At 32.7% G+C, this 15,256-nt stretch overlaps 1 protein-coding gene and 1 non-coding gene across 4 annotated transcripts; both read right to left on the reverse strand.

The window, feature by feature from the left end:
• Window positions 1-5,028: 5,028 nt before the first annotated feature.
• On the reverse strand, window positions 5,029-11,617 carry LOC114744546 (gibberellin 2-beta-dioxygenase 8-like). 3 transcript variants are annotated; one of them, XM_028932717.1, is made up of 5 exons: window positions 11,597-11,617; window positions 10,695-10,785; window positions 8,087-8,571; window positions 6,052-6,373; window positions 5,029-5,934 (listed from the first exon to the last, which is right to left on the reverse strand). In XM_028932717.1, coding segments are annotated over exons 1-5 (1,149 nt in total). In that variant the 5' UTR covers window positions 11,599-11,617; the 3' UTR covers window positions 5,029-5,685. The 3 variants fall into 3 exon arrangements, with proteins under 3 accessions (XP_028788550.1, XP_028788551.1, XP_028788552.1); XM_028932718.1 differs by lacking the exon at window positions 11,597-11,617 and adding an exon at window positions 11,093-11,150; XM_028932719.1 differs by lacking the exons at window positions 10,695-10,785; window positions 11,597-11,617 and adding an exon at window positions 8,669-8,893.
• Window positions 7,353-7,426, reverse strand: TRNAV-CAC (transfer RNA valine (anticodon CAC)). Its single transcript has one exon. It is a non-coding gene; the product is annotated as a tRNA-Val (tRNA).
• Window positions 11,618-15,256: the final 3,639 nt, after the last annotated feature.

Genomic DNA, 15,256 nt, shown 5'->3' on the forward strand with positions numbered 1-15,256 from the left:
CGGTTGCTTAGTGCTGACGCTCACATTGAATACGGGGTAACTTAATTCATTAGTTCTGAGCTTGTTTCGTCCTTCTTCTTGTTCTCAGAATGGCAATTTTATAAGCTTTTTTTTTTTTACTCAAATTTTATAAGCTTATTTTACAAAACAAGTTTTAGGTGAAAATTAAAAAAAAGAATAATTTTTCTGAAAAAAACTAGATTGAAAAAATTACTCCCAAAATAGTAGGTTATAAGATGAAGAAGAAAAAATTGTTTGGTTTACTTGTTTCATATAATTGATATTGACATAGTTTTTGTAGCTATTTAATTGTATTGATAAACTATTCTGATCATACAATCTGAATAGAATGATCAACAAATGACATAAAAAAATTTTTATTGATAATTAAATAATAAAAAAAGAACTACCGACACTTTGTCTCTGCTTTTGAAAGAATTACTAATATAGTACATCATTTGCTTAATTTTTCTGGCCAACACATCATCTTGTCAATTTTAAACTAGTAAAATGCTCAAAGGATTAAAGCGTCGTCCATGATTTTCTTTGCAAGGAACCAATTGACATTCTCCCTTTAAAGACACCCAATTAATAAAAAAAAATCTAATAATAAGTGTTAAAAAATTGTGTCCTAAAAAAGTATCCTAAACCATTGCTTGCTCTTTAACCTGTGGCATTTGATACGGGGAAAATAAAGATGAGAAGGAAAAAAGTAGGGGAAACAATTTTATTGTGTTAAATACAAAAGATTAAAATGTAATTTTAATACTCCTCCGGTCCTTAATATAAGACTCATTTAACTAATTTGATTAAATTAAGGAAGTTAGGTAAGTTAGTTAATTATAAGAAATATGATACATTTTTCCTAAAATACCATAATCATCTTTTTTAATACCTCAACTCCCTTTTTTGTTTGGTTATGGTTGGGGGAGTATCTACAGGGGTAATTTAGAAAAAATTGATAAATATGATAAATGGGTCTTATATTTAGGACCAAAACCAACTCAATAATTAGGTCCTATATTAAAGACCGGAAGAGTAATAAAGTTTTAGACTAATAATATCTTACGCCATCAAGTTTTGAACGGTGCAAAAGCATATACAAGCTTTAAAAAAGCAGTGCAATTTTCTCGCATTCATTACGTGGTCCAAATGTCCATTTACTTTTTGAGGTAGTTCTATTTTTTCACTCTCTCCTCTCGCCTCACTAGTCTTCTTCCGCCCTTGTCTTTAATTTCCTCAAACTCTCTCTCCCTCCTCCACGGTAGCCACTCCCAACACATTTTTCAGATCCTCTTCTTGCCCTGGCACAAAATTACTAACCTGTTCTTCTTCTCCCTGCACAAAATCACTCTTCGCACCCAGGCTCATTTGCTCCCTTCACCCTCATCACAAAGGGCCTCGCTCACAATTGTGCCGACACGACCAAAATTGCAGGCTTCACCCTCCCCTCCTCTGCTCTCCTTGTCTCTATATGTAATTCCTTCTTTTTCATTCGTTCGTTTTTTTAGTAATTCTGAGAATAACTTCTAATGTGACCCATAAAAACAGAGGAAGAAACAAACAAGATAGAGTGATATGATGCTAACGGTTTGTTTAGGGAGGAGTTGCCCGGCTGTTGCAAAGCAGGAGCTAACAAAAGATGGCCGAGGAAGTGGGGAAGAAAGACGACAAATGGAGAGAGATTTTTAATATGCATTCGTAAAAACATCTATAAACACATTTTACATAAGCTGAAATAAAAAAAAATTTCACATATTTATGTTATATTTCATAAATAATAATTAAAAAACTGTTTATGACTTATTTAAAACGGGCCTAGTTCACCCCAAAGAGGCCTTAGTTCAATTGCCAACTGGAGTTTAACACGGGCAACATGAAATGTCAGTAGAGCGTCCTGTTTACGAGTTATTGAAAACGAAAATACTCCTCCGGTCCTTAATATATGACCCATTTAACTAATTTGATTAGATTAAGAAAGTTAGGTAAGTTAGTTAATTATAAAAAAAGTGACACATTTTTCCTAAAACACCATAATCATCTTTCTTAATACCCCATCTCCCTCTTTTACTTGATTATGGTTGAGGGAGTATTCATAGGGGTAATTTAGAGAAAATTGATAAATATAAGAAAGAGGTCTTATATTTATGATCAAAATCAACTTGAGAATTAGATTCTATATTAAGGACCGGAAGAGTAACACGAGACGACAATAACGGACCGGGAAACCGAAATGTTGAACACCTTGCGGAGATGAGTACGCAGAAAGCACTTCGTTAGAATGATGCCGTGGCATAATTGAAGAGAAAATGGTTAATGTTTATCAAAATAACAACATTCAAATTGTATTGTTTGCCAGAAAAGGCAGACCTTCCTTCTTCGGAAAAGCTGAAGACAAGCCTTCCTCCCGCAAAGAGAGACAACATGCTACTTTGAAATATAGATCAGATATTCCTTTTGATGAATCCACTTCCAAGCGTATCAAATGCAGCATCATCGCCATTACAGTTTACATGACACGTTCAAATTTCCATCTCATTATAGGTCACAGAAAAAAAAAAAAAATCCCATTAGTCTGTCTCTATTATCTAACTACTTATTTGCTTTTAGGTTGGAAACATGAGCCTTTATATGTAATTTCCAATATAAAGTTAGTTTTATATCGCTTTAATAAGAACACGATTTTCAGTTGACTTGACGATTTCTAAATAACACCAAACAACTCCGTTTAATTTCTATGAGTGTGTTTGGGGGCATTCAGCCCCAGAACAACGCAAAGTGTACTGTGCAGAGAATTGAATGTCCCAAAACACACGTAATCCTCTAAGACTGCTCCGCTGGTGGATTTAATTAGCAGATAAAAGCTCCTCTGATAATTTTACAAATTAAACTTACTTTTATTTAATCACAATCCAAATAATATTTTATCTAATTTAACTTTTACAAACTAGTTTTTATAAATCTAATTTAAGAACCTATTTGGGTGCCTTCCAAAACCATGGTTTGGGTGAAATGTCACTCAAAAAGTATTAATTTTGGACCAATAATCTGAAACTATGGTTTGGGTTAAAATCATGGTTTTGAAATCCGAAACCATGGTTTCAGGAAAAATAAATCCATTCTACTTCTGGCTCAAATTAGAGAGTATGATTGTACCTATCAGAGTAGATCTCAACAATAATATGACTTTAACATCCCTCAATTATTTTTTATAAACATATTTAATCTTATATCTTATAAATATATATATACATATTAATTATTTATTAATTACATTATCTTATGTATTATTAATTATGTTGGTTAAAAATATATTATTAACAATTTTATTCTTTCAAATTAAAATATATCATAAAATCTATCTTTTATGTAGTTATCATATTAACTTATGCTTTTTTTTAGTAATTTATATATATAAAAAGTGCTTCTGATTACAGCTATCCAAACACTTTCACTTCTCAGAATCACTTTTTCACAAAATCTATTCTCCTCGAAATCTATTTTCCAAAAGCTATTCTCCGAACCATGGTTTGGTTTCATCCAAACACCTCCTAAAAAAATTAAGAAAAGAAGTTAAATTAGTTATTTATAATAAATAGGTGTTGTATTTCTCAAAATATCCTTACTAATAAAAAATGTTGGTTAAAACTATAATTATTAGAATGACTATCTTAGAAAAAATTGAATAAATATGAGAGACAAAATGAATTGGAGTTTTATATTTAGGATCAACATAAAAGTTAAACGGGATCTTATATTAAGGAGGGAGGTAGTATGTTCTTAACTTTGTAAGAAATTTTTATCCAAAAACATATGTTTGAGAAATTTGGCTTGATTGAAATTTTTTTCTCTCTGGTCAAAAAAAAAAATTCTGAAATTTACTTTCAGGAACAATCTTTAGAGTGTGTTTGGATGAAACCAAACCGTGGTTTGGAAAAGTGATTCTGGAGAATAGATTCTGGATGAAGAATAGATTTTGTAAAAAAGTGATTCTGAGAAGTAAGAGTGTTTGGATAGTTGTTATCAGAAGCACTTTTTATATATACAAATTACTAAAAAAAAGACATAAGTTAATATGATAATTACAGAAAAAATAGATTTTATGATATATTTTAATTTGAAGGAATAAAATTGTTAATAATATGTTTTTTACCAACATAATTAATAATACATAAGATAATATAATTAATAAATAATTAATGTGTATATATATTTATAAAATATAAGATTAAATATATTTATAAAAAAATATGTTTATAAAAAAAATAACAAGATACATATCATATAGGCCCTCACACTCTCCCTTTTTTCTCCAAAAGCAAAAAAAATTTGCTTTTTCCAAAACCATGGTTTTGGTTTTTGGAGGGGGTGTTTGGGTAGATTATTCCCCAAACCATGGTTTGGGGTGTCACCCAAACACACCCTAAATAAAGGAAGCAGAAGTGGTATAGTTGATTCTTCTTTTTTTATTATTCTTTTATCTCATTTTTTTTATTCTTTTATCATTTAATCTTATTAACATTTTTTCGCTAATTTAATTTAACATATTTCGATATAATGAACTGATATAAAATTAGGAAGAGTAATATAAACGGAATGAAAAAATTTCTCTTAAGAGCAGGCAAAATCACTCGCCCAGATCTTTAGTCAAACCTTGTTGTATTCAAAAGATTTCAAATGTATCATTAACCAACATAAGCATGCTTCTGCAAAATGTAATACTAGCTAGTACATACTATATTTCAAACAAATCCTGTACTCTACATTTTTATTCACTTTTCCAGAAACTGGTCTGAGCTATACAACTCAACGGCAAACATCTTTTTGTAATCTTTTGATGACATACATATAGCAGGAAGAGCAGACAGCCTTTTTATTTTATAATATGGAGAAATATTATTTTTTACCCAATATATGCTACAAACTTGTCCATCTAATAAAATAATGTAGTATTCTTCATTATGCAATTCCTTTTTCAAAAAAAAAAATCTGCAATTTAACCAGCGGGCTTGCAAGCAACAACACACAAGAAATTTTCTCATAAACATTATCATAGTTGGAACTATGCATTTTCCAAGCCTCTAACAACAGAGATTACAAAGGAATTTAAAAGAAAAAAGGAAGGGACTTCAACTTTGTATACACTTTTCCTACTGGAATTTAGGAAAAACTCCAAATGCATAGCACAGCAATTTTCTCCAACATAATATATATTCACTGGAAAGCTACTAAGAAATAAATAGTCGATGACACGAAATCAATCATATAGATATATTCATATATTTATAGCTCATCAGCTCCAAGAACACATTGATGATTATTCTTTGCCCATGCAACACTCACGTGCTCTTGCCCCTTCATTCTCATGGCCCATGCATCAGACAATGCTTCCCTTTTACCGACGATGTAATTACATTTCAGAAATTCTTCTCCTCTGTTGCAATGTTCAGCAGACCAAAAATGCAGACAGAAATCAGCTTCCATACCTTCCTTCTGATTTCATTGGCTCCAATCTTTTTTAGAAATAACCTATATAGTCGACTATATATGCACCTATATGCTAGGTAACTACTAATATTCAAACTAAGATATAAATATATATTTAAATTGCATCATGGAGATTTTACTCCAATTGTAACTTGACAAGACTATAATATATTTGCTATGATTAATTAACTAAGCTAATTAAGTATCATGCCTAGTTTGCATGAGAAATCTTGGAAGGCCAATTTTAGAACCCAAGTTTTGAACATCTTCTCGAACTTGTTGCCTATATTCCATGAAGCTGAACTTCCTGTACACAGCGGGTTCTGTGCAGCTCGCTATCAATGTGTCGTTGGAAGGACAAAAGAAATAAGCCGTAGAGAACCTCTCCACTCGCATGTTCGTCATTACTCGGTGCTCAACACTCTTATATACTCCATTGCTCCATGCCTGCACCACAATATAAATATATTTATATAAAAGAGACCTCTCGAGTAATCAAGTTTTTCTAACAACGGAATTCATATCAAAGTAAATTGGAAATGTGAGGGCCAAGAAAGTAGGTACCTGGAATAAGTCACCAATGTTGATGATAAGGGCGTCAAGATTTGGTTTAACTGCAATCCATTTGCCATCTTTCACCAGCTGCAACCCTCCGACTTGATCTTGGTGCAATATGGTGAGGAAATCGCTATCAGTGTGAGGCATCAGACCATGAATTTCTGAAAACAAAGGACATGGAGGATATCGGTTCAATCGAAGATAGCAAGTGCTGGGCAAACAATTTTCCTGGAAGAAGTTCGACTTGTGCCCCATCTTCTCTTCCAGAATTTCAGCTAATCTCTGCGCAAGACTTGACACTGTGCTAGCAAACTGTTCTATGGCTGAGCTGTATGCGCATGTATACACCCAAAAAATATTATATTTATGCTTCATATTTACAAATATTACCTAAAAAAGCATTTTGTAAATGGACTGCCATGAAATAATCTTTGTTCACTTATAGCCTGAGGGTAAGTTGGAGTAGATCACACATCACACAACAACTTTCAAAGAAAGTAGCAAAGGCTAATGTACATAAACCATGTGTTATTTTCTCAGTAAAACCAAGTATCCTTGATAAATAAAGGCCTCTATAATTATCCAAATTGAAAACTTATACATTAGGTAATCATTCTATGCTTTTCTCTTCGTTAATGAGCAATTGTCCCTTGTTTAATCATTGGAATAGGTGCCGTTCATATCAGCGAGCGCCGTCCTTTACTAACAAGCTAGGGAATCATTCATCAGAATGACTACAGCCTATTAATCTGTCAGGTTCTTCAGCAGCTTGAGACGTTCACGTGAGGAACAATATGGGGTAGACGAAAAGGAATGATGGAAATGGCAGGCCATGTGTGCATACTGAATTTGTGTAAACAAATTTTGGGGGATGGAGACTTGGAGGAAAGCAAAAAACGTGTAGTATCTGTGTGGCATGTGGGGTTGGTGGGTGTGAATAGTTGCAGAAGCAAAAAAGTCTGATATGGCATATCTTGAGTGCTGTGCTGACGGTGGCACCAGAAATTGACTATACATAGAATCGACTTTTCTAGAGACTGAGTCCAGACAGTGCCCTGTGAAAGCAGAAAGGGTCTCATACTTTCCTGTCTTGAGACTGACACACTTGAGCTGCATAATGTAACCAAGTCTAAAGAAAGAAAAGCACAGATGTGATTCATGTGAACAAGTTGAACCGAACAGGATTACGTTGCATTCTAGCCTGTGTGAATGCTTGAGCCATATGTAATGGCAAAAGACGAAATATGGTAATGTTGGACATTAAAAATAACCAAAAAAGCCAATTGAAGTGGGAATGTCTTGTCTAATGTCTGAGCCCGGGTTCGAACCGGGGACCTCTAGTGTGTGAGACTAGCGTGATAACCAACTACACCACCCAGACAAGTTGAGAGCCTGTGGCCAATATAATTATTTCATTAGCAAAGTAATTAAATCTAACAACCTACATCGAAGAGTAAAAGTGACTTTTCTCCCGTCAAAGAATTCTAGAAACATTGGATGCCAAATGAATTTTGAAAAACCACATGCCAAATTTTTCTTCTATACAAGAAAATGAGTCTAGGGAAATGTCACTCACATAGAGATGACCAGAAAGGAAAACAAGAGAGGAGAAGCCACCCGAACCACCTCCATTCCCTAGCTACTTTAATTCTTTCTGTATATCCTCATTTCTCATAGGGTATGGGACTTGCAGAGAACCCATAATAAGAAAATGAGGTTTTTTTACTTTTTCTTCCTGCTGTTATACTGATGTCCTCCCGGGGCCACTTCCACTTAAAAAATAGACATATCAAAATCTTAACCCCTCCCTATCAAGAGGGGGGACCAATATTATAACCAACACCATGTAACCGAAACTGGATTGGCTTAAATCCTTATACTTTGAAAATGTGATACACATACAAACACACAAACAAATATTATATATTGAGTAAACAATACAAAGAGGCAATTAAAACTGGAGACTATTTTTAATCATGAAGCCATGCTTTTATATATATCCAGAATGAAAGGAAAAGAGCTAAGCATGGTGTTGTTATACCTGAGACTGTTGGATCCAGTTGAACCCAGTATATCAGTAAGAGGAATATGAAAGGCTTCAGACCAAGATAACTGTCGAATGCAGGTAGCAGAAGGCGCTCCCCAACGGTAAGTACCCGCTGAGAAGTTGAAGAACTTGTCTTCCTTCACTTTCTGCGCAAATGGCTGCTTGAACACCTTCTCCTGCTCAACCCTAATCTTCTTGAGAATCTCACTGGAAACCCCATGATTCACCACCTGAAAGAACCCCCACTCCTTTGAAGCCCTAGCTATCTCCGTCTTGCACTCCTCCCTCTCCCTCTCGTCCTCCCCATCCAACCGCCTCAGGTCGATCACCGGAAGCTCCCTCTCCTCCACCACAACACCTCCACCAAGCTCAGCTGCACAGCTAATAAAACTGTCATTAAGGCTTTGGTTCTTCTCGAGGAGGACCTTGTAGGCCTCGTAAAAGGGTGGGTCTGAACTAGATTCCATGCTAGCTTGAGGCTGCAAAAAGAAGAGGGAAGAAGGTGATGAGATTATATAAACGAGTGTGAACAAGGGATTGATGTATAGAGAAAATATAGCAGACAGGGACAAGCACTTTTGGTTGCTTTGTGTCCTCTGTTCATTTCGCCCTTGATGAAAACGTTTCACACTTTGGAGACTAAGGCAGTAAACACGTCTTTATATGTTGAGACAATCGATTCTCTTCGTCTGTTATCTTTTCTGCACTGTGCTTAGTTGTTTTTAGTTACACACCATTGCGTAACATCCACACGCATTTCGAAGGATTTGGTGTAAAAGTTATACAGGAAGCTGTTAAGACCTTGAGGATCCGTGATTTGGTCTTTCTATATATACTATGCGGAAGTTTTTTAAATGTGATCACATGCGATATTTTTATAATAAATGGATAAAAATTTTACTTAAGTATTTCCCCAAAAGAAAAATCTAACTTAAAAATGGGTGCACCAGTAGAAAAAATCTAACAAAAGTGAAATAACATTCATTTCAAATTAATGGTAACAGTGTCTGATAGGATTTTGATTTTAAGTTCTTCCTTTTTGGCCTGAATTCGAATTCTTATTTAAAAATAATTAGCATATATGAAAATAAAATAAATACATACACGACGTCAAATAAATTTAAGTAATTATTTATAATAAGAAGTAAAAAAAAATCCAAATCTAACTACTTTTAATATCTTTGAGCAATGAACTATTTTTTGTATCTTTATTTCCAGATTGTCTCATAAAAACATAATAATTGTATGAACTTTTTTTGCAACTCAATGTATATCACATAACTTTCAAAAGAACACGCTTATTATTATAATTATAAAAAAATAGTAAGAATCTAAATAATTAACTATATACATAACACATACACTCGCATAATGTTTCTTCATCGTGCATATATGGCTTCTGGGGATTAGTTGATATCTGGGAATTCAACTCGGTTGGGTTACCTCCACAAAAGGGAAAAAGTGGAGCCCATTTCTTTGTCATACAAGACCTAGTACATAGGAAAAAGGAAAAAAAATCGAAACTTACGGAAGCAGAATACTTCAATTATTTGCTGAGAAAAGAACCCTTTTAGTATTATATTCCAACATCAGTATTATTTAATTCAAACACGATACCCATTTGAGACTGGCGACTCTTTTCAGTCTACATACATATACCCCTTGTTATGTCGGTGCATATAGATCAAGACACGCACTTCCTTTGACAAATCAAAGTTTACCAGAAATCATAAGCAACCCCACGTCTTTCAATGACTTAATCATCTGAAACTGTCCTATAAGAGATAGTATTCTTTATGCTTTTTGATATGAATCAACTTAGGATGGTCTATGGTGGATGATATGAAGGAAGAGAGAAGATTTGTCTTCATCAAGTTGTGGCAAAACAGTACAAAGAAACCTCGACAAGGCACGGTAACATTAAAGCTGATATTGGAGGCTGAGTCATTCGGACATTTCTATCTTGACATCCCAGAAAAAAAAAACTGTGACTGTTTCGGAAGAGTCTAGATCATTGATCCTTTTTAGTATTTTATTTTCTCACTCCACCTGGATTTCAAACAAATTAAAGCTTTGGCATGTTACATGCAAACCTAGGATCTTCTCCTCATTTCAATCCAGACCCAGATATAAATATATAGACAGTAACGAGTATATCTAATAGCGTACATATCTACATATTTATTCATGATTAGCTTGGTCGTCTAATTAAAAATTACTCTGCTGTTCTCAAAGCAAAAGACAGATGGTATCATATAGTAGAGTTGAAAATATGGATTCTTAAACAAAAGATTTGTTTAGTATTCTCTCTTTCTAGGTTGATCATGTGGTAGGAAACCACATGTATGTTGGAATTTGAGAAGGGTTATTATATGGCAGCAAGCATTACTGAAATTTGAAACGCACAATAAATAAATCTGCGACTGACATTCACATGGTCACATCCCTAGAATCAGATCAGATAGTCAAACCTACTGACTCGATCTGTTGACTTATACATATAATTAATTAATGATCTCTAAAATTCCATCACAGGGACAAATCGAAGCATAATATAACTAAGTGTCCAATATATACTCACTGTAGTTTCTTAATTACTCACCGGATTGAAACTGCTCAACGAGCTATGAGACTCCATCGTCGTGCATCCTTTAACTTGAGAACAGATGGTCTGCATAGTGCACTCACCAGTCCTGCGTATAAAAAGCTTCACTGAAATTTGAAACCAATAGATAAACACAATCTTGTTTACATCATGGAATTTAATGCTATTTATTTTGGATGTCCTTTATCTGACTATACTTGTTTCTTTCACTAGAAACTGAAAAAGACATTTCCATGTCATATATTCTTAGCTTCTTGCAGGAACTTTAGATTTAAGGAGATTATATATATGCTGATGGAGAAATGAAGAATGATAGATACAGAAGATGAAAAGTACATAAATGCAGAATGGTTGGAATTCTAATGAGAAATGCAGAAGATATTAATAGCACTCACCTAGAGAAGAAGAATGATATGAAGTGGGCTTTCAGCTTATTGTGAGAAATTGAGTTAATCTAAAGCATTGGGAGAACAATAATTTATAGGCAGAAAAGCCCATCAATTATTGTCATCACACAGATGTACCTAAGGAAATAGTTGAGGATTGAAAACTTCTGCTCAAGAGAAGGACCACGCGGCTCATGGTGCTATCAGAGAAAAATATTGCAGATTGATTTTTATATTTATGCCAAAAAAATTTCGGCATCAATGATATCTAATTTTTCTTTTTTTTCCCAAGTACAAATAACAGGGGACAGTGAGAAAAGGGCTTGGCGACAAAGGAAGGGATGGAGAAAGAGAGACTTGGAGGAATGAGAACCATACTTCTAGAAGAGTCCTATCTGATTCAATGACAATATGATGAGTGCTGGGTTTACATTGTGTTGTTCAATTTGACAGCAAACTCAACAGAGTTAACCCAGAGTGAAACTAAAATCACATGGGAAGAGAAATACGTACATGGATGTTTAGTACACTGAGAAGCACCAGTGACTCAAGCGTAATCTGTGAGTCCATGTCGGCACAGAAACGTGGCTCCACCTTGGGGGTCACATGCATGTCCTCCTCCTTATTTTTCGTTCGTTAAATTGGTTTGGAATTCAAATCTCTCAGACGTGAGAAGAAGTGAGGCTAATTAGTGCGTAGAGGTTAAATTTTGAAAGTGAGTGAGGATGAGAGAGATTGAGACGAGAGGCATGTGCTTTGCTTACATGAGAAAGGACATGAGAATCAGTCTCAGAGCATAAGCGTCTCAAAATAATGAAAAATATCCCATTGAGGCATTTCATCAATCACCATTGGTCCCTCACTTTGTCCCGACAGTGACTGAACATGTTCATTTTTTTTTAATTTCTTTGGAAAAACCAAGACTTTCCCTGTTACTAGGCATCTTGACTGGCTTGATGCAAATGGTCATCAGCTTTTTGGATTCAAATCCTCTCAGCTGATCAGATTACAAAGTATTATGAAGCCAGAGATCAAGAACAGAGAAAAAATGAGAGTAAATAGTAATATGGTATTCTTTGAAACAGGTGCTAGGATATAAATTCCAAGTTTTATTTTTTGAATTAAAAAGTTATGAGCAAGATGATGCTTTTCTTACAAGAGCACTCTCATACCATTAGATTACGAAAGTCATTGGCTTTCTAATATTGTTTAAGAAAGGTGAAATAAATACGACACTAATAAAGGTAACACTGATTTACATGCAATTCAGCCTCAGAGGAGGGCCCATCTTCGAAAGGATAGGTGTTAAAGCCTACACAAAGAACAGAGGAAATCAGAGTCGGCACTCTGATTGATTTCTTCTTTTTGCACAGTAATGTGAAGGTGAAAATGATAAGATATGCGCTAGACGGTATGAGATGACAAATAGGGTGGCTCGGGCAATGATTAATGAATACGTAGTGACTAGCAAGAAGCTAAGTCTAATAATGGTGTATGATTAAAATTTCTAATCTTTCTCCATCATTGAGACTGGTGAGAGGACCGGGAATCAATGAGGAGGAAGTAAATCTCCACTACAAAAACCTGCGTCTCATATCCTTCTCCTAAACTCATCGTTTTTAGATTCTATTTATAATTGTAATTTTTATATTAAAATTTTATCGATATATATATATATGGGAGAATTGCAATTAGGTCACGCTCAAAAGAATTAAATGTAAAAAAATTCCTTAAAATCATAAAATTATTCTGAAGTTCTAAGAAATCTTATTGTAATAAATTCTATTTGTTTAATTTCTAAATTGTTTTTTTTTTTAAGTTTGCATTGACAACTGAAAAGGCAGTTATTGACAACTTAAGGTACAAGATTGACAACTATGACGACTGGTATTGACAACACATTTTCTCAACACATCACAAATTTAATGCATAAATTGTCAATACCAGCTGCGATAGTTGTCAATTCTTGCACTTTAAGTTGTTAATGCTTTTTTAGTTGTCATATAAACTTTAAAAAAAGAAAGGTAATTTGGTAATTAACAGATAGAATTTATTGCAAAGAAATCCCTTGGGACTTCAGAGTAATTTTATGATTTCAAGAGATATTTTTGTATTTAATTCCCTTGAGTGGACTCAATTGCAATTTCCCATATATATATATATATAAAACATAATCTAAACTAAACCATCTCTATATATTATCTTGTATAAATCTAATAAAAATTGATGCTGTGATTCTTTTGACTTACAAATTAGTAGTGTTATAATTTTGATATTGACTTACAATCATACTTTGTGTTTTATTGTTTTGTAATCTATAAGGTGTTTGTAATTTTTTTATTTTTGAATGTTAAAATATAAGTCACCCTAAATTTTATTTCCATGGGTTGAAATTTTAGTTATTCATAGTTTATAAATAATATTATTTATTTTACAGACTTTGTTTAGTGGGAAAATATTAAATGAATTCTAAAACTAACTCAATTTTATTCATTAATGTAGGCTTATATTTTTTATAAGTTGCTTTTTTAATAAAAAATATTTTTTCTATAACAAAAAATTATGTTAAGAGAAGAATACGCATTAACTACAAAATCATTGATTTATTTTTTTAATTCTCTTTTAGTCTAATGTATCATCTTTAATTTTTTTTGATATTTTCATTTATACAAACCAAGGGAAGAGAAATTCAAAAGGGATTTCACGTCCGTATATATTCATCAACTTGAATATCATAATTACATATATAATTTGATATGCACATATACGCAATGAATGAAGATTATGAGTAGCACATAATATACTAACGAGTGTAGTGTTCACCGGAAAAAAAAAAAGAAAAATTAATACACTAACGAGTGCATTATTAATAACTTATGGGTAATATAATTTATTGAGAACCTTATTATATACTCCTCCAGTCTTAACGGGAGGAGTATTAATTACTAATTCGATTCTAATGTAAAACTAATTAACTAATTTGAGTATATTAGAGATGTCAGTTAAATTATTAAATATGATATTTTTTTAAACACTTTAATCATCTTTTTTAATTTTTTTTCTTTCTCCCCTACTTGATTATTTTTAAGGGAATATCAATATGGTTAATTTGAAAAAATTAATAAAATAACGAAATAAATCTACATATATAGTACCAATACCAACTCTCAAATTAAGTCTTAAAGTGAGTAATAGATATGTTAATACTCCTCCGGTCCTTAATATAAAATCTATTTAACTAATTTGATTAGATTAAGAAAGTTAGGTAAGTTAGTTAATTATAAGAAATGCGACACATTTTTCTAAAACACCATAATCATCTTTTTTAATGCCCATCTCCCTCTCTATTTGATTATAGTTGAGAAAGTATACATATGGGTAATTTAGAGAAAACTGATAAATATAAAAAATGAGTCTTATATTTAGAACCAAAACCAACTCAACAATTAGGTCCTATATTAAAGACCGGAGGAGTACACTATAAATATGATGGATATTTGAGTCTTGAGAATAGATTGTTGAAGTATGACAAAATGCAGCTAGGTTATTGATATGAGTTATTAGGACATATATACGTTAAAAAAAAATACTCTGCAAGCATTTATATATTATTAACGTTTAATTAAATATGTATATATTATTTTCTCTTTTAATTTACTTCTTTAATTTTACTCTATTAATATTGCTAGCATTCTAATTTAATTAGCTTCATTAGCATCTTTAACCCCTCTATAAGAGCTAACAATGCTAATAAAGCTAAGTTAAAGGATTTAGCAGAGAGAACGAAACATGGATGTTAAATTAAAAGTTGAAAAATATAAATACTTATATAATAATTTTTCCAAAATTTCAACTTTTGTATGTACATATGTGAAGCAAGTACAAAGGAAGCATAAGAATAATGATATCACAAAATCATAAAAAACATGAAATATAAAAATTCATTCTCTCTAAGCTTCGTGAGGATGCACATTTTTATGTTTTTCATGGTAGGACTTGTCATTTATGTTTAAGGGTTTCTCTTTTGTTTCTTTTTTAATTTTATAGCTCCCTCTCCTGTTATATAATATTGTAAATAACTTTCCTATCTTTTTTCTATTATTATGGTGTTAAATATTTTTATTATTAATATGACTTGGCGTTTCTAAAAAATTGGGAAAAAAAAAGAAGAAG

The sequence above is a fragment of the Neltuma alba genome, unplaced genomic scaffold (assembly GCF_004799145.2).
Source record: "Neltuma alba isolate B1F8T4 unplaced genomic scaffold, ASM479914v2 tig00004377_pilon, whole genome shotgun sequence".
NCBI classification, from domain to species: Eukaryota; Viridiplantae; Streptophyta; class Magnoliopsida; order Fabales; family Fabaceae; genus Neltuma; species Neltuma alba.